At 38.3% G+C, this 26,803-nt stretch overlaps 1 protein-coding gene and 1 long non-coding RNA gene across 9 annotated transcripts in view; both read left to right on the forward strand.

Moving 5' to 3' along the window:
* Positions 1–26,033, forward strand: part of LOC114298351 (PH, RCC1 and FYVE domains-containing protein 1) — a 64,285-nt gene extending 38,252 nt beyond the window's left edge. For 6 of the 8 annotated variants that reach the window (XM_028242919.2, XM_028242916.2, XM_082894407.1 and 3 more), the window contains 4 exons: positions 404–2,503; positions 2,981–3,127; positions 10,603–10,895; positions 25,687–26,033. In XM_028242919.2, coding sequence (XP_028098720.2) covers positions 404–2,503; positions 2,981–3,127; positions 10,603–10,895; positions 25,687–25,777 — 2,631 coding nt within the window. In that variant the 3' untranslated portion in view covers positions 25,778–26,033. Of the gene's footprint in view, positions 1–403; positions 2,504–2,980; positions 3,128–10,602; positions 10,896–20,586; positions 20,909–25,686 lie in introns of those variants that run through there. The other 2 variants (XM_082894406.1, XM_028242920.2) reach the window with 1 other exon arrangement.
* LOC145802052 (uncharacterized) lies at positions 7,942–10,010 on the forward strand. Its single transcript, XR_014344276.1, has 2 exons — positions 7,942–9,314; positions 9,420–10,010. It is a non-coding gene; the product is annotated as an uncharacterized LOC145802052 (long non-coding RNA).
* Positions 26,034–26,803: the final 770 nt, after the last annotated feature.

Genomic DNA, 26,803 nt, shown 5'->3' on the forward strand with positions numbered 1-26,803 from the left:
CCCCCTTGTTAGAATTTTTTATTTAACCGAATTAACTAAAACAAATGAAATTCATAATTGCTCTCCTATACAATAATAAAATTACCTAAATTATTAATTGAAACATATTTCGAACATCATTAAAAATTATTAATTGACTTAATGATTTATTAATAAAAATGGTGATTTGTTATGAAATTAGAAACCTCAGGGGGTGGAATGTAATTTCCAAAACCACAGGGGGTGATTCGTATTTTAATTAAATCTCAGGTGGTGTATTTGTAATTTACCCTTAAAATTATTATGTTCCATTTAAATTTTGACTTAATTTTTTTTTTCTTCAATTTCTTTTTCTTGTTCTTTTTCCTCCTTTCTTTCTTTTTTATTTTTATTTTTTTTAATGTTCTCTATCTAATTGTCTCAGGATCAAGGAGATACTCAACGAGCTGAGAATCTTCCCCAGAGTAGATTGGGAAAGGCATTCTGTGACATCATTGCATATACTGCAGCAGCAGAAAATCAGGCTCAACCTGAGCCAGTTACCAATTCTCCTGGCTCACTAGGCATAGACAATTTAAATTCAAATAGTCGAAGTTCCGCGGCTGAAACATTTCGAGTTAGTTTATCTAGTGTTGTAAGTTCGTCAAGCCATGGTTCTGGTCATGAAGATTTTGATGCCTTGGGTGATGTTTTGATTTGGGGAGAAGGCATCAGTTATGGGGTACTGGGAGGTGGTGTGTATAGAGTTGGTAGTTCGTCTAGTACCAAGTTGGATGCCCTTTTGCCCAAAGTGTTGGAGTCAACGATGGTACTTGATGTTCATAATATTGCTTGTGGTAGTAGGCATGCTGTGTTAGTCACAAAACAAGGGGAGATATTTAGTTGGGGGGAGGAGTCAGGGGGCAGACTTGGGCATGGATTCGAAGAGGATGTTTCACACCCAAAGCTTGTTGATGCTCTTACCAGAATGAATATTGAGCTAGTAGCATGCGGGGAATATCACACCTGTGCTGTCACATTTTCTGGGGATCTTTATACATGGGGTGATGGCAGTCACAACTCTGGTTTGCTTGGGCATGGAAGTGAAATTAGTCACTGGGTTCCTAAAAAGGTAAGTGGTGTAATGGAGGGTATACAAGTGTCGTATATTTCTTGTGGACCTTGGCATACAGCTCTTGTAACATCTGCTGGCCAGTTGTTTACATTTGGAGATGGAACTTTTGGTGCCTTGGGCCATGGAGATCTTACTAGCACAAGTATTCCGAGGGAAGTGGAAACTTTGAAAGGATTACGGACAGTGAGGGTTGCTTGTGGAGTATGGCATACTGCTGCAGTTGTTGAAGCAATGACTGGATCTAGTTCTGGACCTTCTGATAGCTCTTCATCTGGAAATCTGTTCACCTGGGGAGATGGGGATAAATGTCGACTTGGACACGGTGATAAAGAATCTCGACTAATTCCCGAGTGTGTAGCTGCATTGGTTGATGTAAGCTTCTGTCAGGTAGCCTGCGGACATAACCTAACCGTTGCTCTTACGACCTCAGGGCGAGTCTATACAATGGGGAGTACAGTTTATGGACAGTTGGGGAGTCCTTTAGCTGATGGAAAGATGCCCACCCGCATTGAAGGTAAAATTGCTGATAGTTTTGTAGAAGAAATTGCCTGTGGTTCTTATCATGTTGCGGTTTTGACTTCAAAAACAGAGGTTTATACTTGGGGAAAGGGTGCAAATGGCCAATTAGGCCATGGAGACATCAACGACCGAAGCATACCTACACTTGTTGATATTTTAAAAGATAAGCAAGTAAAGAGTGTAGTGTGTGGTGCAAATCTTACTGCTGTTATATGTCTGCATAAATTGGTATCCACCGCTGACAATTCTGTGTGTTCTGGTTGTCGTAATCCATTTAATTTCAGAAGAAAATATCATAATTGTTACAACTGTGGCCTTGTCTTCTGCAAAGCATGCAGCAGTAGGAAATCACTGAAAGCTTCATTGGCTCCAAGCATGAACAAACCGTATCGTGTCTGTGATGATTGTTTTAACAAGCTAAAGAAGGTTGTGGAGTCTGGATCCATTGCTCGAATTTCTCAAGTCAAAAGTGAAAATAGACTTAATAAGTTCAATGAGGCGGCTGAAAAAGAGATCGGGGTTCCTCGATTACAAGGACAATTTTCCAGACTCATGTCTTTTGACTTGTTCAATTTAGCTGAAGGCAGAAATTTCAAGTTCAATGTGAAAGTAGAACCAAATGATAGCCATGTCCCCCCCCTTGTGAGTGGAAATACACAGAGGGGAAGCATTTCTTCTTCAAAAGCATCAAATGCTCTAGTTGGAACTTCAATGAATTTTTTTTCAGCTTCTGTTCCTGGTTCTAGAATGATTTCTCGGGCAGCATCTCCTGTTTTAAAAAAGCCAACTCAATTTCAGTCTGCAACACTTTGTACATCTGAAGTGATTCTTGGTGATTCAAAACATGAAAATGAAAGACTAAGTCAAGAGGTCGTAAATTTGAGGGCACAGGTAAGCCTTTCTTTATATGTAGAGCTAAACTGTGCATGCTTCAGTGCCATTCATGTGCAAATCTCCAATTATGTTTGTTCATGTTTATCCGTGTTACATGACTTGGATACAAGTATCGAGTGCGGCTATATGCGTCTAAGGGTCATATTTATTTAAGAGTACTACTAATAGCTCCCACCTTTCTTCTTTGGACCCTCAAACACCAAAAATGCTCCTCGACCTTTTTCCTTTGAGCACCCACTATAATCCCAACACTACCCTTTGTTTTGGACCCTGAACCCCTTTCCTCTTCCCTAAGAAGCACAGACACATCTAAGAAAGCGATGTGTTTGCACGAAATGCATTAAATACTGTTTGATTTTCTTTCTTTTTCTTCTTTTTTTTTTTCTTTTCTTTTCTTCTCTTTGTGGTTGCCATAGTTGGACGCAGATGATGAAAATTTTCTCGTTAATAATTGACTTGGAAATATCATTGTAGGTTGAAGATCTTACTTCCAAATCCCAGCTTCTTCAAGTTGAACTGGAGAGAACATCGAGGCAATTAAAGGAAGCAACTGAATTAGCAGCAGATGAAGCTGAAAAATGCAAAGCTGCAAAAGAAGTTATTCAGTCTCTAACTGCACAGGTAGATTTTTTCTATGTTGAAGAAATTCTGAATTCAAGATGTTTCATCTAGGTAAGATATCATATCTGCATGCAGGTACTCTACCTGTTCAATATGGATATACAGCAGCTACATTATTTAGTATTAAAATAACCAACCAAACTTGCTTTTACTAGCGCACTTCAAATTTGAGTAGGGTAGCTATACCCTCGTTTTTCAATTGAATTTTATTTTTTATTTTTATCAAGCCATGTATTGACAAAAATGTTGGAGAATAAGATGGAGTGTTAGTCCTAAATTAGCAGGTCAAATCTGGCGTGGATGTCTAATTTATTATCTCTTCGAGGAAGGGAAGTTAGGGCCCTAACATGATTGAAAATGCTGCCTCCAATGACTGGAAAGTGTAGGACATCATGCATACTGTTTGAATAATGCATCAAACTTTTCTTTTTTCTTTTTTTCTGATTTTTGATAAGTAAATTAATTTGTATTAAAAAAGTATCGAAAAGGGATGTTGCTCATTTACATAAGGCTAAACCATGATAACCTTTCAATATTCTAACAAAAGCTCTCCTAGTTAGAAAAAGGCTCTTTGACAGGACCTATACGCCCAAAAGAAAAAAAAAAAGGCCCACAAATTCTAACAAATGATAATCAACGAATTCTACAGTTGGATTGAGGTTTCGGGAAAACTTTCCTACACGACCTACGATACAAAATAGCCAAAAACAAACTATTAAGCCTACACAAATGTTCTTCTGTACCTTTAAATTTTTTTTTTTCCTGCACCCTCCATAAATACCACTTGAAATACAGGAGCCAGATGCCATGCCTTCCAAATGCTCTTCCCAACTCTTTTCCTCATCCTAAGAAGCATGGATATGGACATAGAACATGGAACGTGGAGACAACATGATATGAACACGTTGACGCGACACTTTTCAAAAAATTAAGACATGACACAAACACGACAACAAATAATTATATACTTTACATATATGCAAGAAAATCATAATAAAATAATAAGAAATCAATCATATTCTACAGTTTATATATTGAAAAAGAAGTGTGAACAAAAAGTTCTAAAATCTATTTTAGAGAACTCTATTCATAACTGAATTGGATGTTTTAGACTTTAGAAATCCTAAAATTAAAAAGCCTAAAGGATGAGTGATTAACAAGTATAAAATAACATTGCTTAAATTTTAATTTAATCATTGTCTCCCAAGTTATATTAATTAAAAGTTATTTCTGGTACTGCACTTTGCCAATTGCCAAGAGCACTGTTGGATTATGTAAAGCATCTCCAATGGACTCTTTAAGAGAGGCCTGTTGGCTATTATAACTAGCCTCATCCTATTTTACCTCCCCCAAGGGCTAGCTGCTACTAGCCTTTCTAACAAAAATTTTCCAAGCTAGCTACATTTGGAGAGCCTTGAGAGGCTCTTTAAACAGTTTGTGTGGATAAATAGGTAAAAGAAAGAGTAGCGTTATAGTATATATATAAAAAGTAGTTAGGTAAAATAAAGAGCATTCCTCTTTTGTACTTAAGCTAGTGAAAATAAAGAGTAGCATTGGAGTTGCCCCTGCCAAGCATGTTGTACATACCAAATATCACATTATCAGGTACCTTCAGCCATCTAGGCCCCTAACCCATATTTTCTATTTCATGAGAAATAAGATTAAATTGCAGTAGTCTTCAATCTTTGATCAACTTAACACTCAGCGTGTACTTGGGACATAGGAAGGACACAATCCAGTGGCATGGTCTAGTACATTACTGATTCATGCAAATTTTAGTAAGAAAGCTTCACCATGCTTTTTCTGTGTCCACTTTCTGAAATTTGTCATCTTTATTTTGTACCTAATCTATAAAGGCAAGTTGTCTTTTTAAGGGTCCTTACCAACATAAATAATAAAACAAGTGGAATTAAAGTGAGAACTGAAAAATCGCAATATATGATTCTTTGCAATAATCTTGCATAGCTTTTTTGGGAATGGTAAATTTACTATATTTGTTGCTAAAACCTGGGCCTAATAACCTTGAGGTTATGGGTTCAAGTCTCGGGGCAACCACTTTGAGCTCTATGCCAAAGGTTAGGTGTATATTCAATCTTTCTCCTCCCAAACACACATTAATGTGTACTAATTGGGCGTTGTCTTTTTTTTTTTTGGTTGGGTTGGGTTGAGTTACTGTGTTTGTTGTTGCACACAATGATTAGTGCATTGTCTATTGATGCAGCACACGCAGGTTCTGAAGCAATCTTAAGCTAATTTTAGGGTTAGGGTTAGTGAAATAATGCTAAGAGTTGTTTGGGGCTTGGTTATGAAAGGTTTGGGCTTATGGAGAAAGGAATTTTGTGGCAAAATAAAGATGTTTATTCCATGAATAATAACAAAAAAGAAAAGAGGAAGAGGAAGAAAACGAGGAATCACTTTTAGAATACTTTAGGCATCACACGTGGGGTTAGGGTTGCATCATACAAACCCAAAACAGGCTTAAAAGCTATGAAAATTCTATAAAATATCAACTCTTTTAAATTAGAAGCATACAAGACTTTGTATAGACTTTAGAGACACATAGGATTCCAAAATAGGAAACTACTAAAATTTTGGCTTTCAAAACCTATCTAAGACCAAATAAAACCCATAAATAAAAACCAATTAAACTATTTGACCCACAAGATGGCCCATGGGCGATTGGCACAACCCATATACAAAAATTCTACAAATTACCAAAATACCCCTAAACATAAAAAATGACTAATGACTTTCTTAATCTAAAATAAACATAAATAAAACTACTAAGACTAGAAGCCTATTATAGATAGTTCCAATTGATCCCAACTGAGTTCGTCTCCAAACCAAGCAATTTTCAAACATGAATGTTTCCTTAATTTTGTCATTCCTTGCACCTATTGTGGACTGCATCACCTATAGCGTAGGATACTAAATTCATCACAAATCAACCATATCTATGTGATAAGGGCTCAAATTGAAAACTTGTTTATACCAAAATGTATAGTAATGACAAAAATTTATGAGGTAGTTAAAGTGAAAGGGAACCCACACGAGGCTTTGGTGCAATACTTTCACAGGAACACTTAGAGAAACACAATTCTTGTCATAGATGCTCTTGCATGTATCTTGTGCCATCTATGTGGCATACACTATGTTACCGAGAATGTGGATCGTTTCGGTACATGAAACGGGAATGTGGTACGCGTACGCCACATGCTCTAAAATGTGGTACGATAGGAGTAGACTTATATATATTATACTTCAGAATTTAAGGTAATTTTAGAATAATTTTCTTTTAACTATTAGATATCTAATAATTTTATTTTATTTTTTTCATGTAGCAAATCAATTCTATGAAAATCATGACCCATTTTTTATTTTTTGTCTTGTTAAATTAAAACCTAACTCACCTTAGATTTTAGTTTATATATTTGATTTTTTGTCTCCTAAAGTAACATTTAAGGGAATATATTGAAAAAAACTTTTGTGATTGCTTCGGATCACTAAATTTACCGTTTTGGAACGTGCATATCAATACGTAATTCGCTAGGGTATTAGCATTTTTTGGTAGCATAGGGCATACACAAGGACATGAGATAATTTAACTATATTTATTATTTGTTTCTAGTAAAATCTGTAATTTACATAAGTAACCCTTAACAGAGGTGAAAGAAAATTCATGTAGCCGACCACATCTTGTTGTGACATAGGATTTAGTTTGGCTTGGTTTGTAAACTTATTTTGTGAAGTTTTAAATAGTTTTAAAATGGTGATCATTAGATGTACTTTCGTAATCATATATTAATTCCATGAAAGATTGCAAACGAGATTAGGATGAATGAGATTGTTGTCAACAATTGCATATCCCAAATGTGGAAATTGGGAAGAAGAGAAATAGGATTCCAATCCCAACACTTGGCTTCTTCTTACCAAATGTACCGTAGTAGAAAAATATACACGTGTGCACGGCATGTATGAGCCAAATGTTTAACATCTCTGATTGGTTGACTTTTAGTTTTGATAGAGATGCATTGACTTGTGAAGATGCAAAGATGTATATTTTCTTATTTTACCCTTTGTTTGTTCAAATACCACTGTGTTTTGGGTGATTTGGTTGCAAAGAAGTGCAAAAAACTTCAGATAAGTTTGATGATCTGAAAGGCTTACGAGATGAAGTTATTACTCATCTTCTTTTCAGGCTTCAGCGACAAAACCCTTAAAGGGGTCTCATTTGTTCTTGATTAGTAGGATTGGAGAACTAATTGTGTTATTTCTTTTGGTGTACTTCGTGTCCCCCTTCAAATATTTTTGAACTTTTCATCAATAAATTTGGGTGGTGCTATTTGCATTTCCTGTTTGTACAAAAGCACTCCATTTTTTTATCTTTATTTTGCAAAATTAGAATGAAGTTCTGATTTTCTCTTTCAAGATAAGATGTGTCATTTTCCTGTGGTCATTACTATGGTCAGTCACTAGAACTTGCGAAAAGTATTCTACAAATTCTGTACCATACAAAATTAAAAATATATATATATTCATGATTGCTAATATGATGGAGATATATGGTGCGCCCTTTTAATGTCGTATATAACCCAGACCAGGAATGCTTCCAGGACCCAACCCTTGTCTGGCACATGCTAGCAATGTGGGGCCCCCCTTGGGACTACATAACATCAATATCGTCATATTTTATGTTGTCTTTTATCTTATTTGCTGCTGGTTCAGTTTAACTTATTATTATTTGTTGAAATTGATGTATAGAGAAATAGAGAATTGTATTATTGATTTATATTTAGATATGTTACAATGATTCCTATATATAGAAGAGTAGGTGGTAGTAGGTGGTAGGTGGAGTAGGTGAAGTGGAGGTGGTAGTGGTGTAGTGGGTTAGGTTTAGTGGAGTAGGTGAAGTGGAGGTGATAGTGGTGTAGTGGGTTAGGTTTAGTGGAGTAGGTGAGGTGGTAGTGGTGTAGTGGGTGGATTTTAACAGCCCCCCGCAAACTCAAGGGGGATAGGAACTAACCAACTTGAGTTTGGAGAGAGTAACAAAACAAGAAAATACATAAAAATAAAAGAGGATAGGGGACACTGTATGGTCGTGTCAGACCATTGGTGAAGACACTGGATGGTGGTGTCATAACGTTGTAGAGGACACTGTATGGGGGTGTCATAACGTTGTAGAGGACACTGTATGGTGGTGTCATAACGGTGTAGAGGACACTGGATGGCGGTGTCAGACCGATGTAGAAGACAGTTTATGGGGTCATGTCGGACCGTTGTAGCAGACAATGTTGTGACAGTTTACGGAGTCTTGCTGGACCCTTGTAGAAACTAACCGGAATCAATGTCGGGACAGTTTACAGAGTCTTGTCGGACCCATGAAGGAGCTAACCGGAATCAATGTCGGGACAGTTTACTGAGTCTTGTCGGACCCATGAAGGAGCTAACCGGAATCAATGTCGGGACAGTTTACAGAGTCTTGTCGGACCCTTGAAGGAGCTAACCGGAATCAATGTCGGGACAGTTTACAGAGTCTTGTCGGACCCCTAAAAAGTCGCACCCTCAAAAGGTGTGCCCAATCTTTCAAAAGGCGTGCCATCAAAAGGCGTGCCCAATCCATAAAAAGACGTGCCATCAAAATGCGTGTCCAATCCATAAAAAGGCGTGCCATCAAAAGTTGCGCCCTCAAAAGGCGCGCCCACTTCATCAAAAGTCGTGTCCGACAGAAAGCGTCGAGCCATCAAAAGGTGAGCCGGAGACGCGGCGAGGCACGTGAGCGACAGAGCGGCGTGTCGGCCGCGTCGTCTGTGTCAATATAAACCAATGCGGAGGCGGAGGAAACCAAACCAGACTGAAACCTCTGAACTTGTTATTCTGAAACAATCTGTAAATACTCTGTATCCAACCCTTCTCGGAAACACTCAGCAACCCAAAAAACATGGGTTTGGTCTCACCAAAAATCAGAACGATAGAGAGAGCCCCCCTGTTTGGTTTTCTCTTTTCTTCTTTATGCTCCTTAAGAGACACAGCCAACGCACAGATGGAAAGACCTAACAAAGGCCCTGCGGGCATTATTTTGCGAATAGCTGCCAATCTTATACCAAATACAGACGCAAAGAGGAAGGTGGATCCAAACGCAAGGGCATCCCCTATTTCCTTCATCTCTGATGCTTGCATAAGAAAGTAAGCTGCAGCCATTAGAGATCCACCAGTAAGGCCTCCTAGAAGCGATCCTTTGCTTCCTGTTCTTGTATAGGCAAAAAAACCACCAACAAGGAGAAGCACTCCGTAGGCTGCAGAGGTAGCAGGGGCAAGGTCTCCGCCCAGTTGAGAGTTGCATCGATGAAAGGGACCACTAGTAGTACAAGTGGACTCAGAATTTCTGTTGAAGAGGAGGCATTGTCTTTGTCTTCCCCTGAAGCTAAAGCTAGGGCTTGTGGAAGAAATGCCCGAAAATCTCCTTCTTCTTCCTGTACTTCCTCTCAGATCGAGAATCGACGACAATGGAAATATCGGAGGCGTATTTGTAGCTGCAGCTGGTATTACTATTAGACACACACAGCGACACTGACAGGACGCCATCGTCCCCCTCAATTGACGGCGGCGCAACCTCCCTCCTCAACCAGGTACCAAACGCTGAACCCAACCAAGTCAGAAAAAGCAAAATACGGTGTGCTGTCTGTGGTTTGTGAACTCAGCAGGTTGAAGAAAGGAAATTTCAAGGTACGTGTAGAAAATTTTAGCAGACTAGGTTGAGGTCCGGCGGACGGCTAAGGTGAGGTTGCCGCCCGCCGGTGAAGTGAAAATATTAGGTTCTAAACCTGCTCTGATACCATGTTGAAATTGATGTATAGAGAAATAGAGAATTGTATTATTGATTTATATTTAGATATGTTACAATGATTCCTATATATAGAAGAGTAGGTGGTAGTAGGTGGTAGGTGGAGTAGGTGAAGTGGAGGTGGTAGTGGTGTAGTGGGTTACGTTTAGTGGAGTAGGTGAAGTGGAGGTGATAGTGGTGTAGTGGGTTAGGTTTAGTGGAGTAGGTGAGGTGGTAGTGGTGTAGTGGGTGGATTTTAACATTATTGTTGTTGTTGTTGTTGTAGGGCTTAGGAGTATTTTCTGAATTTATGATTTTCTAGGTGCAGGCTGTAATAGAATTTTATGGGTCATAACAATAACCTCAACCTATCAATGATAAGAACGGGATGATAGAAAATTATGAATTTTCCAATATAAATTATGTTATATATCCCGTCAATAATATCTTGATGTGACAGAAAAAAAGAAATCTTGCAGATTATGCACTGATAAGTTAAAAAGAAACAAAGAGGATGTATCCATTCCCAGTCCCCTCTATGTTTTCAGTTTTTATTTTTTACTTTTTAATGTATATTCTGTGGAGTTGGGTATTCTGTTGATAGCTATTATGTAGTTAATGTTCTAATACTATGGAATGTCCAATTTTCTTACAGTTGATGGAGATGGTTGAAATGCTGCCAGAACGGCATATTGCCACCAATAAATTAGATTATGTTGCTAGTCAAGCTTTGGGTGATCCAAACTCACCCTCTAACATGCACAATATGATGAGTGTAATCTCTCCTAGAAGTGAGTCCAATATCAATTCATCTGATCCATTCTTATCTAATGGAACAAAGGCTCAAAATGAGAAGGCAGAGCGGGTGGTACAAGATGAACCAGGCGTGTATGTAACTCTTTCCTCCTTGCCAGGGGGTCGGAATGAACTTAGACGAGTTCGTTTCAGGTACGGATATTTTACCATTGTTTAGAAATGGAAATTGACAATAGAATGTATCACACACAACTATACATCAAAGTCACATTCTGTTCTCTCAACTTCAGTGCACATTTTTTGAACTTTTTCCCATGCTCTGGTACTGACTTCAGCCTGAAGCATACACTCATCATTGTCTTTGTGCATCACATCACATGCTAGACCAACTTTACTTTTTGTGGTCAGAGCTTTGAAAATTTGTATGAGTATTCGACAAATTAATTGATATGGATTGACATACATTGTTCCTGATTCTAATATTTCTTAATGCACTCAATTATAGCCCTACATAACCCTTTCATGCATGTCTTCCATTGCTGCACTCTTTTTTTCTTTTTATGAATAACAAAATCTCATTAATTAAGGCATTAGGGGAATACCACCCGTATACACAAAAAAAAAGGCAAAATTTCTGTACACTCCCTTGTGTATAAAAAAACTCTACAAAATCTAAGAATTAGTCAAGAGAAGGGTTGGTAACACTTACTCCCGACTGTACAAAAAACTTACTAATGTACTCTTAATCCCATACAAAGGAAATTCAATGCCACCTAAAGACCTTTGTTTCTGCTCTCCTAATACATAAGGGAATAAAAACAACTCCTTTCTCATCATCCCTCCCTAGCCCGTCATTTGTGCAGGAGCTTTGCAAACCCATTAGAGAAAACTCAATCCACAACTATAGGAAAGAACTGAAGTCCAAAAAGCTTTTGCAACTTGGCAGTGAATAACCAGGTGATTCACCAATTCTCCCTCATGCTTGCACATACAACACCAATTCACAAGAATTTATCCTTTTCGGTTCAAATTGCCTCGGTAAAAAAAACAATCTTACTGTGAGCTCCACCGTGCAACCAACCAATGGCTGATAAAAATATTTTTCCTAAAAGCACTCTGATCTAGTCATATTCTATCTCAATGAGTCCTCCCTTTGACATCCTGCACAATTTGTCTATTTGTCTATTAGGTCCATCAATTTTGCCACCTCCCACTCATGAATCTCCCTGAACAGTAAGATATCCCAGAAAATTTGAGCCCTTGTCTTGGAAAAATAATCCATAACTTAATCATGGCTATCTGCTGCCACTTGGAATTAATAGAGAAAACACCTTTACCCTCCCCCCAAACACCATAAATGAGACCAAAATTTCAATCTCCTCACATCCCCCACTGCGTACTAGTATTCCTCACAAACTCATCCCACCCCTTCCTAATCCTTTCCAAGGCTTGTTGTATACGATATTGATTGTTTACATGGTCTTGGGTAGATTTCATCCCCAAAAGTTAGTTGTTGAGGTGAGGGTGCCCTCGTGCATATATACTTCATACCCTATTGAGGCAATGTGGAACTTCGCTTCACACCCTTCCTCACTCATATACTTCACATTAGTTTACTCCCCCACATCACTCTTGGGGGTGGGGTGGGGGGGGGGGGGGGGAACCCGACTGTATGCATGAGGCTTTTCCAATCTCTTAATGATTGAGGAAGAAATGGTGATTTAGGACATAAAATATGTAGGCAAACTCATTAAAGTATTTTTAATCATTTGTCAAATTGTGAATCAAATTATAAATCATTTTTCTGAAGTAGTAAATTACTAATTGTATCAAATCGTGAATGGTAAGATTCCCTTTAATTAATATAATATATAATTTTATATATGTATATACATATAGTGTTTAAAATGAAATTAATGTTTAATATAGCTAAAATGTATATAGGTAAAAAAAAAAAAATAATTAGAATTGAATCACACAATTTACTACAATTTTCAATTCAAGAGCATGATTCAAATCAAGTTGGTTGAAAAACTTTTATCAAATTGTGAATCGTACGACTCCAATAACCATGCTCTTAATGACAGTGAGTCTTCTTTCTTTCAAAAGTTATTGCCTCTTCCACCCAGTGTTTTTTAAGGCGAAAAGCGAACTGAGGCGACATGGTCTCCTAACGCCTAAGCGCGAGGCGACGAGGCGAGGGCTTCATCGAATCGAGGCGACCACAAACAATATTTTTTTAAAATAAATAGTATAGACAAAATATAAATATTTTCAAGAATCATTATGCATTTATCATTCCAAATACTAAATGTCCATAAACAACATATTTTTAGCAACAAAATAATTGAAATTTTTCCAGTAAATAATTGAAATTTTTCAGCAAAATTAATTGAAAATTTTTCATTAAATAATTGAAATTTTTCAGCAAAATAATTAAAAATTTTCAGCAAAATTAATTGAAAATTTTTCATTAAATGATTGAAAATTTTCAGCAAAATAATTGAAATTTTCTCAATAAATAATTGAAAATTTTCAGCAAAATTAATTGAATTTTTTTTAGCAAAATAAATATATAATTAACACAGAAAAATAATTGTAAAATAACACAAAAATAATTAAAAAAAAAAGAAAGAAGACAAGGAGAGAAAAAAATTAACAGAGTAGAGTTAACAAAATAATTAATAGAACCAGGAGAGAGACAGAGAGAAAGGTAGGAAGAAGAGAGTAATTTTTCAAAGCAACAGAGTAAATTTTTTTTTTCAAAAGAAAGTCTGCCTACAGAAACAGAGGATAATTTTTCAAATCAGAGTCGAAAAAAAAAAAAGATGAAGAAAGGAAGAAGAGACGAAAGGAAGAAGAAAAGAAGACGAAGAAGAAGAAAGGAAGAAGAAAGGGAGGTACTCACCTTTGATAATCGACTGAAACGATGTCCGAAGAAGGAAGAAGCAGCCGCAGGTAGTCAGTTAGTCGTTCGAAGCAAATGTCGACTGAGAGGAAGTCAACTTAGGGTTTCGACTTCATATTTAGTAGAAAGCAATTATCAAGTGCATCGCATGTCCACAAATAACACAAAAGTCATCCAAATGAAGGGCCCAGATCTTTCGAATTGAAATCAGACCAAAATTGGTGAAGCATCGCTTCGAATCACCTCTCGCTTCGTCACCTAAACCTCGCTTCATGCGCTTCGACTTCGCCTCACCATTTCGCCTCGCTTCAGTGAGTATGAAGCGTTACATCGTCGCCTTGCCTCGTTTAGCGCTAAGGCGAGCGCTTAGTCACGCCTCTGATAACACTGCTTCCACCCTACCAACCTCTCCTACAATCTCTCTCAACAATTGGATCCCAAACTAAGTGAGCTTGGAAAGAAGAACCTAAAGGCGAGCCTACATATGATGATGTAAGGCACCCAACTCTGCACGCGAGGATGGTTGCAAGTGAATTTAATGCACCTCTTCAATTGGAATGAGCTCTAGTTTCCCTATGTTGACTACAAACTACCTCAAAGTACAAAAGCAGTCAAGTTAACTTAGAAAATATGAGGAAGAAGAACTCCGAAAATATGAAGAAGAAGGAATATATTTCTGTTATATTCAAAACTTCTTATTTTACAAGACCAAATGACACTCCTTATATAGGAGATATTACAAACATCATTATAACCCATTATATGCCACTTACATATTATATATTACCACTATCTACCACTATCATATTATATACATGCCACTATCTACCACCAACACCACTATCATATTATATGCATTAACACAAATTTCCAGCACTCCCCCTCAAGCTGGTTTGAAGATATCTTCCATAGCCAGCTTGCTAGTCAGCTTATCAAATTGCTTCTTGTGTAGTCCCTTCGTTAGCACATCAGCTAATTGTTCACCTGTTGGAAGGTAGGTCATACAGATTATGCCAGCATTGATTTTCTCCTTGATGAAATGTTTATCCACTTCTATATGTTTTGTGCGATCATGTAGAACTGGATTATGAGCTATAGATATAGCTGCTTTGTTGTCACAATAGACCTTCATAGGTGTCGGGTGAGAAAGCTTTAATTCTTCAAGAATTCTTTTAATCCACATTACTTCACAGATTCCATGGGCAACAGCTCTGAACTCTGCTTCTGCACTACTTCTAGCTACCACATTCTGTTTTTTACTCCGCCATGTAACTAGGTTCCCACCTACAAAGGAGCAGTATCCGGATGTTGATCTCCTGTCTGTAACACTTCCTGCCCAGTCTGCATCTGTGTATACTTCAACTTGAAGATGTCCATGTTTCTTGAACAGTAAGCCTCTCCCTGGAGTTCCTTTCAAATATCTTAAGATCTTATAAACGGCCTCAAAGTGCTCTGCCCCTGGTGAGTGCATGAACTGACTTACCATGCTGACTGCAAAGGCAATATCAGGCCGCGTATGAGACAAGTAAATCAATTTCCTGACAAGTCGCTGATATTGTTCCCTCTCTTTGACTTCTTCAGCCTTAGCAGCTTGTAACTTCAAGTTAGGCTCGATCGGAGTCTCCACCATCTTACAACCAAGCATACCTGTTTCTCCAAGGAGATCAAGAACATATTTTCTCTGATTAACGAATATACCTTCCTTGGATCTTGCAAATTCCATTCCGAGGAAATACTTGAGAGCTCCCAGATCCTTAATGTGAAATTCTTTTGCGAGTTTCTCTTTGAGGGCTGCTAACTCTACTTCATCATTACCAGTTAAAATGATGACATCAACATAAACAATCAAAATTGCAATTTTACTGTTTTTTGAATGTTTATAAAATATTGTGTGATCTGCTTGACTCTGCGAGAAGCCACAACTGATAACTGCCTTCCCAAAGCGTTCAAACCACGCTCTTGGTGATTGTTTGAGTCCGTATAATGACTTGTTCAATCTGCATACTCTGTCGCTTCCAAGTCTCTGCTCAAATCCCGGCGGTAGGCTCATGAACACCTCCTCTTCAAGATCACCATTGAGAAATGCATTCTTAATGTCAAGTTGATGTAGAGGCCAATCTGAATTTACTGCAAGAGATAACAATACTCTGATGGAATTTATTTTAGCAACAGGAGCAAACGTCTCCTGATAGTCAATCCCATAAGTTTGAGTGAAGCCTTTAGCCACCAGTCTCGCCTTGTATCTCTCAACGCTTCCATCTGCGTTACATTTTATCGTAAACACCCATTTACACCCAACTGTTTTCTTGTCTTTGGGTAGATCAACTATCTCCCAAGTACCACTTCTCCTTAAAGCATTCATCTCCTCCATGACTGCTAATTTCCAATTCGGATCATCCAATGCTTCCTGTATATTTCTTGGAACAAACAAGTGTGAAATCCCAGATGTGAAAGCTCTATGGTTTTTAGACAGTCTTTGATAGGAGAGGTAATTTGCAATAGGATGTTTAATGCAATTTCGGACACATTTCCTAATTGCTATAGGAACATCAAGGTCGGAAATAGAAGGAATAGGATTACCTAAAATTTCGATGCCAGAATTCGGGTGGACATTCGGGTCATTAGGATGGACATTCAGGTTATTATTCTTCAGATGAAATCGCTTCCTAGTATAAACCTGAAGCTCAGGATTTAGATCATTTTGTAGTACTTCTCTCCCTAAACAAGAATCTTCTTGACTAGGCACCATAGAACTTGGTTCTCCTAAGTGATCATTATCAGACAGATGTGGTTTTTGTGTAGGATAAATGACATTGGGGAGCGGGATAGAAATATTCCAAAAACGGTCTTCTACTCCACTTCTCTCCCCCTGAAGAGAAGTGTTGGGGAAATAGGATTTTGTTTCCACAAATGACACATCCATACTCACATGAAATTTCTTGGTTTGAGGATCGAAACACTTATACCCCTTTTTGTTTGAGGAATAACCCAAAAAAACACATTTTATAGCACGGGGGTCAAGTTTTGAACGAAATTGACTAGGAACATGAACATAGGCAGTACATCCAAAAACTTTGGCGGGTAAATCAGAAAACAACCTCGTGTCAGGAAAAAAAGCTTTGAGACAATCGAAAGGTGTTTTGTATGTTAACACCTTTGTAGGCATCCTGTTTATCAAATAAGAGGCTGTTAAAATTGCTTCACCCCATAAATATTTAGGAACATGCATGTAAAACATTATAGCACGTGCAACTTCAAGTAGATGTTTATTTTTTCGTTCTGCAATGCCATTTTGTTGAGGGGTATCCCGACATGTAGATTGATGAAAAATCCCCTTTTTTTCCAAAAACTCACCCAACTGCTCATTGAAATATTCTGTTCCATTATCAGAATGTAAAATACCAATTTTGGTTTGAAATTGGTTTTCAATCATATTGTAAAAATTTGTGAATAAATTTTTCACGTCAGATTTTATATTCATCAAATAAATCCAACATAAGCGGGTATGGTCATCAATAAATGTAACAAACCATCTTTTACCAGAAAGAGTAGTGATTTTAGAAGGGCCCCAAACATCACTATGAATCAAATAAAAATGTTTGGAAGTCTGGTAAGGTTTTGGCAAATAAGTAGAGCGATGAAATTTTGCAAAAATGCAACTTTCACAATGAAAAGAAGAACAATCAATCCCTTTAAATAATTCTGGAAATAAATGTTTCAGATAAAGAAAACTAGGATGCCCTAGCCTATAGTGCCATAGCATTATTTTTTCTCGAACAGAGATTGAACTAGTACTATTAAAGCTCTGAGCTTTTTTATTACTAACAGGTACTTCATCAAAGTAGTAAAGACCTTAAAGCATCCTAGCACGCCCAATCATCATCCCCGAGTTCTGGTCCTGAAATTCACAATGGGATTCAAAAAATGTAACACGACAATTAGAATCCTTAGATAGTTTACTGACAGACAAAAGGTTACAGACTAAGTTGGGGACGTGAAGAACAGCATTGAGATTAATTTTCTCAGTTAGTTTAATAAATCCTTTTCCTGCAATAGGTGAAAAACTACCATCGGCTATTCTGATTTTGTCATGACCAGAACAAGGGAAATAGGTACTAAATAAATGGGAAAAACTAGTCATGTGATCGGAGGCACCGGAATCTATGATCCACGGAGAGAAGTTTAGGCAAGAGAAGGCTTTAGGATTTCTACCTGTTTGTGCCAACAAAACACTAGGAGTACCGGATGAGGAGTTGGATTTTATCAGCTTTAAGAGTTGATCAATCTGCTCTTTGTTGAAGGGACCTGTATCGGCTTCATTAGCGGTAGGAAAGCCACGATTCTTCTCTCCTTGTTTGCTGCTTTTCCAGTTGACAGGTTTGCCATGGATCTTCCAACACGTTTCGCGTGTATGGTGAGGCTTGTTGCAAAAATCACACCAGACCCGTGGCTTATCATCAAACCTGCGCTGGTAATTTGCAGCCTTGTTGGCCGCAGCATCGCTAATTAAAGCCGAAATTTCAATTGATTCACCAGTACCTTTTTTCTTAAGCATGACGCTCCTTCGGCTCTCTTCCCTTCTGACTTCGGCAAATACTTCGCCAATGGATGGGAGAGGAGGTCTGCCAATAATTCTTCCTCGCACTTCATCGAACTCAATGTTGAGGCCGGCAAGAAACTTGTAAATACGGTTGTCTTCCACAGTTTTCTTGTGGTGGTTGCAGTCGTCAACCGATTTCCATTCGTATGTGTTGAAGATGTCAAGATCCTGCCACAACCTTTTCAACGAATTGAAATATTTGGTGACGGAATCATCTCCTTGACGAATCTCTCCCAACTTCAAAGTTAATTCGAAAACTTGAGATTGATTTCCTAGGTCAGAATACATCTGACTAACATTATCCCACAATTCTTGTGCAGTAGGATAGCACATGTAATTAGAGCTTATATCCTCCTCCATAGAATTGACCAACCATGTCATAACCATGGAGTTTTCAGCGTCCCAACTGTCGAACAGCGGATCATTAACAACAGGAGCCTTCTTGTCACCAGTGATGTAACCGATCTTTCCTTGCCCACGGATATACATCCGGACAGATTGTGACCAGCGGAGAAAATTATCACCATTTAGGCGGATGGTGGTGATTTGGACAGAGTGAGAGTTGGACGTTTTCACCGGAATGGCAGCGGCAGGGGTTGAAGTGGTTTCGGACGTGACTTCCGACATGGCTATGACGGTTTTAGGGCTGCTGCGTTTTTTGTGGCTCTGATACCAACTTAGAAAATATGAGGAAGAAGAACTCTGAAAATATGAGGAAGAAGGAATATATTTCTGTTATATTCAAAACTTCTTATTTTACAAGACCAAATGACACTCCTTATATAGGAGATATTACAAACATCATTATAACCCATTATATGCCACTTACATATTATATATTACCACTATCTACCACTATCATATTATATACATGCCACTATCTACCACCAACACCACTATCATATTATATGCATTAACACAAATTTCCAGCAAGTTACAACTAAGACAGCCCAGTTTGTTGCATTTGCCCCACTTTTTAAGTAATAATGGTGTATATATACCATATACTTGATTCACATTAAAACCTCCGTAAATTCTTGCACTTATCAATCATGTGACTCAATGCCTCCATCTAAAATGAATTGTGAGAATGTATTGTATATATGGTATGATTGTATATATGGCATAGTGATGTATATTAGGAATTAGGCGTTAATTAGGCGTATGTATTTCCTTTTCCAATCATTCCTTGTTCAGCCATAGATTCAGGGCTATATAAACTGATGAATACTTTGTAAGCATTGACAATTATATATACAGAAAAGCTTTCAGAAATCTTACATGGTATCAGAGCTAGGTTTGAAACCCTAGTGCCACTCTACCTCAGCCCTAGCTGATTCGCTTGTCATCGTTGTGGTTCATCTTCACTGGTCGAAGGGTCATCTGTCTTGACTTCTCTCTGGTTCTTCTGTGACCAAAATAAACCCTAAGTCGTGACTTTTCTGATTTGTCTGGTTCGTCACCATCAGCCCTCTCTGGTTCATCTGGTTTGTCACCATTGGAGCCGCTACTTTTCTCTCTCCAGACTCGCGTTCGTGTTCACAGCTTCTTGCGAAGGTCTCACTCTCTCTCTCTCTCTCTCTCTCCAGAGGCCTTTCTTCCTCGATTTCGGCTTCAGATTCTTAGTTTCAGTCTCTCTCTCTCTCTCTCTCTCTGATTCGACTTGGATTCTTAGCTTCAGTCTCTAATTCGACTTGGGTATTTCCATTTAAACCCTATTTTAGGCTTATTGCACTAAAGCCCCATCCTTGTCTGTTTATTACACTTTTCTGGTTATTATGATGTCTCTAGCTTAGAATGAGTGTGCCTTCTGCCATCAGAGGGGCAATTGGAAGTATCACTGTCCCAAGAAGGGATGTCTGTCTGGCTCGTCTTCTCAGCAGTTTCGGACCCAATTTTGCCCTTCTTCTCCAAATAATTTTCAGGTTCCCATCACTTATACTGCATCTGCTCCAGCTCTTAATCCTGACTTGGCTTCCTTGAGTTATCAGATTAGTCAGTTTTAGTATATACTGTCTACCTCATCTCCGTCTGCCTCCATTGTTTTCTCTCTTCATTCCGGTTTGTTTGGGTCTTTTTCAAGTATTTCTTCGTCTGTCTGGATTTTTGACTCTGGTGCCTCTCATCATATGACTCCCCATCTCTCCTTAATTCAAAATTGTACTCCTTCTCCCTTTCCTATTACTGTTCATGCTGCTAATAGGTCTGGTATGTCTGTTATATCTGTTGGGTCTGTCTTATCGTCTGCTATATCTGTTGGCTCTATTCCATCTGTCCTTTATGTTCCTCAATTATCTGTCAGTTTATTATTTATCAGTCAGCTTGATGCCTCTAGTTTTGATGTTATCTTTTCTTCTTCTTATTGTTCTGTACAGGATCGGATGTCTAAGCAGTAGATTGGGACTGGCAGTAGAGTTGGAGACTTCTATGTGGTGAAGAGCTTGCATCTGCCTATGGCAACCTCTCCGACTGCTTTTTTCTCTTTTCAGTTAGATTCTCTGTCTAGTCCTTTCTACTTATGACATTCTAGATTAGGACATTTGTCGGCTAATCACTTATAGTCTTTAGCTCAGTCTGGTATATTGCGTAAAATTTTTCCTAATGAACTTACTGAATGTCGGAGGTGTAAACTTGCCAAAATGACAGCCTTACCTTTTTGTAAAAGTATTTCTATATCTGATACGCTATTTTCTTTAGTTCATATTGATGTTTGGGGCTCTTCTCTTGTTCTCACCAAAAATGGTTCTGCATACTATGTGTCATTTGTTGATGACTACACCCATTATACTTAGGTTTGTCTTATGGCTCATAAGTCCGATTTCTATCAGATATACCGTACCTTTCAATCTCTGATTACTACTCAGTTTGGGTCTACAATTAAAGTGTTGCGGTTTGACTTGGGTGAGAAATATTTTAAAAATGAGTTCTGTGAGTATTTGGCCAATTTAGGTACCATTCACCAAACTTCCTATACACATACACCTGCCTAAAATGGTCAAACTGAGCGTAAACACCATCATCTCCTTGAGACAGCTGGATCTCTTCTTCTCTCTGCCTCAATTCTGGTTCTATTCTGGGGGGAGGCAGTTCTTACTGCTGCTTTTCTTCTCAATCACATGCCTACTCCCCTTCTTTCTGGTCGGTCTCCTTATGAGGCTTTGTTCTCCCAAATTCCTAACTACTCCTTCCTTCGTGTGTTTGGGTTTACCTGTTTTGTCCTTCTTTCCCGCAAAAAATAGGACCAAACTTAGTGCCCGGTCTGTCCTCTGTGTCTTTTTGGGTTATAGTCCTACTCAGAAAGGCTATCGGTGTTACGATCCTGTTTCCCATCGTCTTTATGTCTCCCGTCATGTTTCTTTTCTTGAACGCCTACCTTATTTTCAACTTCCTCCTCTCACCGCCCCAGTTTCCAAAGAGGATTTGGTTCATATTGATCTGTTTCCTTCTGAGGTCCCATCTGATGAGTACATCTCCACAGTTCCTTCTGAGCTTGTTCCATCTTTTCCTCATACTTCACCTCTGGCTGCTTCTCCTCCTTCGGTTTTTTCTTTCCCTCCGTTGGTCTATTCTCGTTGCTAGGCTCCTCCACCACTAGTTGTCTCTACTCCTGTTGTTGCTTCTTCTGCTTCTGACGACTCTGATCTTGCTAATCACTGACATCCTACTCGTCAGCGTCGTCCTCCAAACAATTTAGATTGGTATAATACATGTTTTTCTGCTTCCTATCGTACTTTTTTGTCTGTTATTCATTCTTTTTCAGAACCTCAGTCTTACACGGAAGCCTGTTCGGATCCTAATTGGGTTCAAGTTATGGAGGATGAGTTGTTTGCCTTGTAGAAGACTAACACTAGGGAGTTAGTTCCTTTGCCTGCTGACAAGAATCTGGTTGGTTGCAAATGGATCTATAAAGTCAAGACTCATTCTGATGGTTCTCTCGAGCAATACAAAGCTCGCTTGGTTGCAAAGGGTTTCTTGCAGGAGTATGGTATTAATTATGAGGAGACATTTGCCCTTGTTGTCAAGATGATTACTGTCCGTACCTTGATTTCTGTTGCTGCTGTTCGACATTGGCCTCTTTATCATATGGACATTAAGAATGCTTTTCTTAACGGTCATCTCAATGAGGAAGTCTACATGCGTCCTCCCCCTGGCCTTCTCCACTCCTCTGGGCAGGTTTGTCATCTTCGGCGTGCTCTGTATGGTTTGAGTCAATCTCCTCGTGCTTGGTATGATCGCTTTCAGACTGCTGTTACCGAGCTTGGGTTTCATCCTTCTACTTCCGACTTTGCTTTGTTTTTGGGACATACCTCAGCTGGTTTTGTTGATCTCTTACTCTATGTGGATGAAATGATCATCACTGGCTCTGATTCTTCTGCTATCTTTGAGGTCAAGCAACATCTCTTTTGCACCTTCGAAATGAAGGATCTGGGTCCATTGCGGTATTTTCTTGGTATTGAGGTTGCCTCTTCTCCAAAAGGGCTATTTCCCGTCTTAGGCAAAATATCCTGATGAGGTTATTTACCGTACCGGTCTTACTGATACTAAGATTTTTGATACACCTATTGAGCTTTGTTAAGCTCAACTCTACTGATGGTATCCCTCTGGATGGTCCCACTGTCTATCGCGAGCTTGTAGGTTGTTTAGTTTATTTGACTGTTACTTGCCCTGATCTTGCTTATGCTATGCATGTGGTTAGTCAGTTCGTTTCTACTCCTCGCTCTGCCCATTGGGCTACTTTGGTTCGCATTCTTCGTTATCTCCGGGGTGTCATCTTTCAGGGTTTATTGTTGTCCTCTACTTCCTCTTTAGACTTGGTGGCCTATGTTGATTCTGATTGGGTTGGTGATGTTAATGATCGCAAGTCCACCTTTGGTTTCTGTATGTTTCTTGGCGATTCCTTGATCTCTTGGAAAAGCAAGAAACAAACTGTTGTTGCTCGTTCTACTGCCGAAGCTGAGTACCATGCTATAACTCATGCTACTGCTGAGCTTGTTTGGCTTTGTTGTCTTCTCTCTAATTTGGGTGTCCCTCAGTCTTCTCTGACCTCTATCTATTGTGACAACCGCAGTGCTATTCAAATTGTCTACAATACTATCTTCCATGAACAGACAAAACACATTGAGATTGATTGTCACTTTGTCTGACAGCATCAGTAGTCTAGCTCTCTCTCGCTTCCCTTTGTCTCCTTGGCTTTACAACTTGCGAACTTCTTCACCAAGATTCACACCACCGCTCGGTTTCAGTTTCTTCTTAGCAAACTCTCAGTGTTTTCTGCTGAAACACCTTGAGTTTGAGCAGAGGTGTGAGAATATATTGTATATATGGCATGATTGTATATATGGCATGGTGATGTATATTAGGAATTAGGCGTTAATTAGGCGTATGTGTTTCCTTTTTCAGTCATTCCTTATTCATCCATAGATTTAGTGCTATATAAACTGATAAATACTTTGTAAACATTGACAATTATATATACAGAAAAGCTTTCAGGAATCTTACAAACCATATTGATGAGAGTCCACTTGCCTCGAACCCCTAGAAGTTTGGAAAAAAACATGTGAGGGTACCAACACCAACATCCTCCCAATAGATATGTAAAACTCAATCCATTTCCTCCACTTCACCTTGAAACCCATTCTCTCCATTATATAAAGCAAAAGATCCCAATTTACATGATCACAATTCTTTTTTATATCCAGCTTACACACCACTTCGAGGACCCTTCCTCTCAACCTGAAGTCAATACTCTCATTCGCCACTCAAACAACATTCAAAATTGCCTGCCATTCAATAAAAACATTCTAAGATTCCAAAACAATCCCTCCCAACATGCTTTTCAACCTAATTGTGAGCAACTTATAAGTCCCTGACCCTGTCAACAAACTAACGGATCTGAAATCCCTAATATCCTTTGCTCCACCCCTTTTGGAAGCAATGCAACAAAAGACGCATCAAAGGTCTTTTCGAGCTCCCCTTGCTCAAAGAAGAGTGCATCATACCCCCTCGACAACCACCTCCTAATACTTCTGAAAGAAAACCAAAGACATCTCATTCGGGTCATGAGCTTTATCCCCCATTCATTACTTTCAAAGTCATCACGACCTCCTCTTCAGTGAGAGCTCTTTCCAACTAAGCGTTCTTTTTAGAGGAAATAGAAAAATACTATATCCCATCCAATCTGACTCCTCCCTTTGTCTTTGAATACATCCTATGATAAACTTATGCCACACCCTGTTAAATCTCCTCTTCTCCTATTGACTGTCTTATCACCAATCCCAATCTTGGTAATGAAGTTCTGACATTGACTAGCAACAGACATCTATTGAAAAAATAAAAAAAATGAAAAAATTGAGTGTTCAATCAATCATCCTCAAGCCACAGAGATCTCAATTTCTGTCTCCAACTAGTGTTTTTCATCTTAGCAATACTGCCAAACTTCTGCTTCACCTTCTCCCAAATCTGCCTTCACCTCATCAATCCAACAAATCTCCCCAAGTGCTTTCATTTTTTGTACCTCCAGCATCCTGAACTCTTCTTTGTTACACCTCAAATCCTCTTTCAGTAACTTGAATTTTCTTGCCAACACAAAGCTCAACATATGCTCAACAACATCACTATTCCCCATCCTCCTCTCTCCTTAAACTTGCTGCCACATGTCCTCAAACCTAAAAGAACACCACCCTTGTCTCATGCTTCTGCACGAAATATCCCGAATTTATATTAAACTTATTATTTGCTTGCTTCACATGGTACTTTTACTCATTTAGCAGACAGTTACATGCTTTAGATGTAATATTTATGCAGTGTCAAATCACTTGCAACTACTCTAGCAACCCAAATATGTTTATAAGAGGATGAACAAATTTTCTTGTATTTATTAATAAGTTTATTCATAGCAAAAACATGTAAAATTCTGAATAGAGCCAACTAAAGAAAATGGATCCATGTATCCAGTAACCAGTAATTGGAATAAAAAGGCTTGTAGAGTTGAGAAGTAAAAAGAGTATGTTATTGCAGATAGATTTTCTCCAAGTCTGGTGCTACTGATGTTTATTTTATTTGTGCCGAAACTATATAGATATGCTATCAAGTCTTTGATTTGAGCCACTGTCCCTTCTTCCCTTTGAAGCAATTGTCCTTTTGTTAGGAATACGAATATCAAGACCATTCATTCTTTTTCTTTTACAATAGCCCTTATAAAGTGGTTTGCTTGAGCAGAAGTGTAAGAGCAATAAGTATGAGCATATCAGACTAATAGAATTACATTTTGGAAATGTTGCTAATGAATAAAGCTCTATCAAAAATATTATTGTTCTCTTTGCAAATAAGGAGCTTGTACCATTTATTGCGAAGAAGAAGAGAAGCAAAAAAAAAAATATTGGGTCCTTTTATGGTTACATGATGTAGCATGTTGGTAATGCATGTTTGGAAATAACAAATGAATGATTTAGTATTGATCATTTGTGTTCATGCAGTCGGAAACGTTTCACTGAGGAACAAGCAGAGAAGTGGTGGGCTGAAAATGGGTCTAGAGTTTGTGAGCGGCAAAATATACAAACATCGTAGTAGTATGCAGCTGCCACTCCCATTTGTTCTAATTGATGAAAGGGGAAGCCTGACCTGTTTTGTATGACCCTCTTCCTTTACTGGAAATTGTAAATTTTTTTCTTTTTTTCTTTTTTCTTTTTGTGGCTCCATGTATTGAAAGTTCATGCCAAGGATCCTGGGTCACAGACAATTGGAGGTAGACTAAGATGTAAGAAAAAGTGTAGGAAACAGTGTAAAAAAACCGATGGAAGTAATGGAAACCCATTTTGAGTAATCGTGGAGACAAGTCCGGTTCCGGTTGTGGAAACACCATTTTCTACGGTATTTTCTACCCCTTACAATGAGAGTGGGGTCCATTTCATTAATTGGCATGGGTCTCACTCTCATTGTAAGTATTGTTTTTCTTTCCGCATTCATTTTCTTTTATGTGCATAACCAACTCTTCTAAATAAAACCAAGGACCTCTGCATTTCTCTGTCGTGGGGATTGAGCCTTGTGCTCTTCTTTTCTTATGTTCAAGTTGTAAAAGTCTGGATATGCATACATAGGTCTGTATGTCTTGTGATTCTTTTGTAACAAGGTCGAACCATTAAAAAAAAAAAAGGTTAAATGCACTTTTGATTCCAAAAATATGTATATCATGTCATTTTGGTCTTTATCTTTTCCATTCTGTCAATTTAATTTTGAAAATGCAATTGTCTTTATTTGGTACCATAACTTGATCTTGTCCAAAATAATGACAGAATTAGGGGTATGTGTACATTTTTTCCCCCTTTCCTTTCTAACAAAACCAACCATAGGCTGGGAGTAGAGTTGCAAACGAGTTGAGTTGAATCAAATTTTTGAGTATTTGAGCTTGGTTTGCTAAGAATTAGTTGGGCTACTTGAGCTCGTATGTTAAAAAACTTAGAGCTCGAAAAAAAATCAAACTTAAAATAATTTGCTTATTAAGAGAAAAGAAAGACAATTAATTATGAATAAATAATGTTTATATTAATAATAAATTTACATAAACACTAGATGTAAATTGAAAACTAAAAAATA

The sequence above is a fragment of the Camellia sinensis genome, chromosome 11, assembly GCF_055761805.1.
Source record: "Camellia sinensis isolate YWXY chromosome 11, ASM5576180v1, whole genome shotgun sequence".
Classification (NCBI taxonomy): Eukaryota; Viridiplantae; Streptophyta; class Magnoliopsida; order Ericales; family Theaceae; genus Camellia; species Camellia sinensis.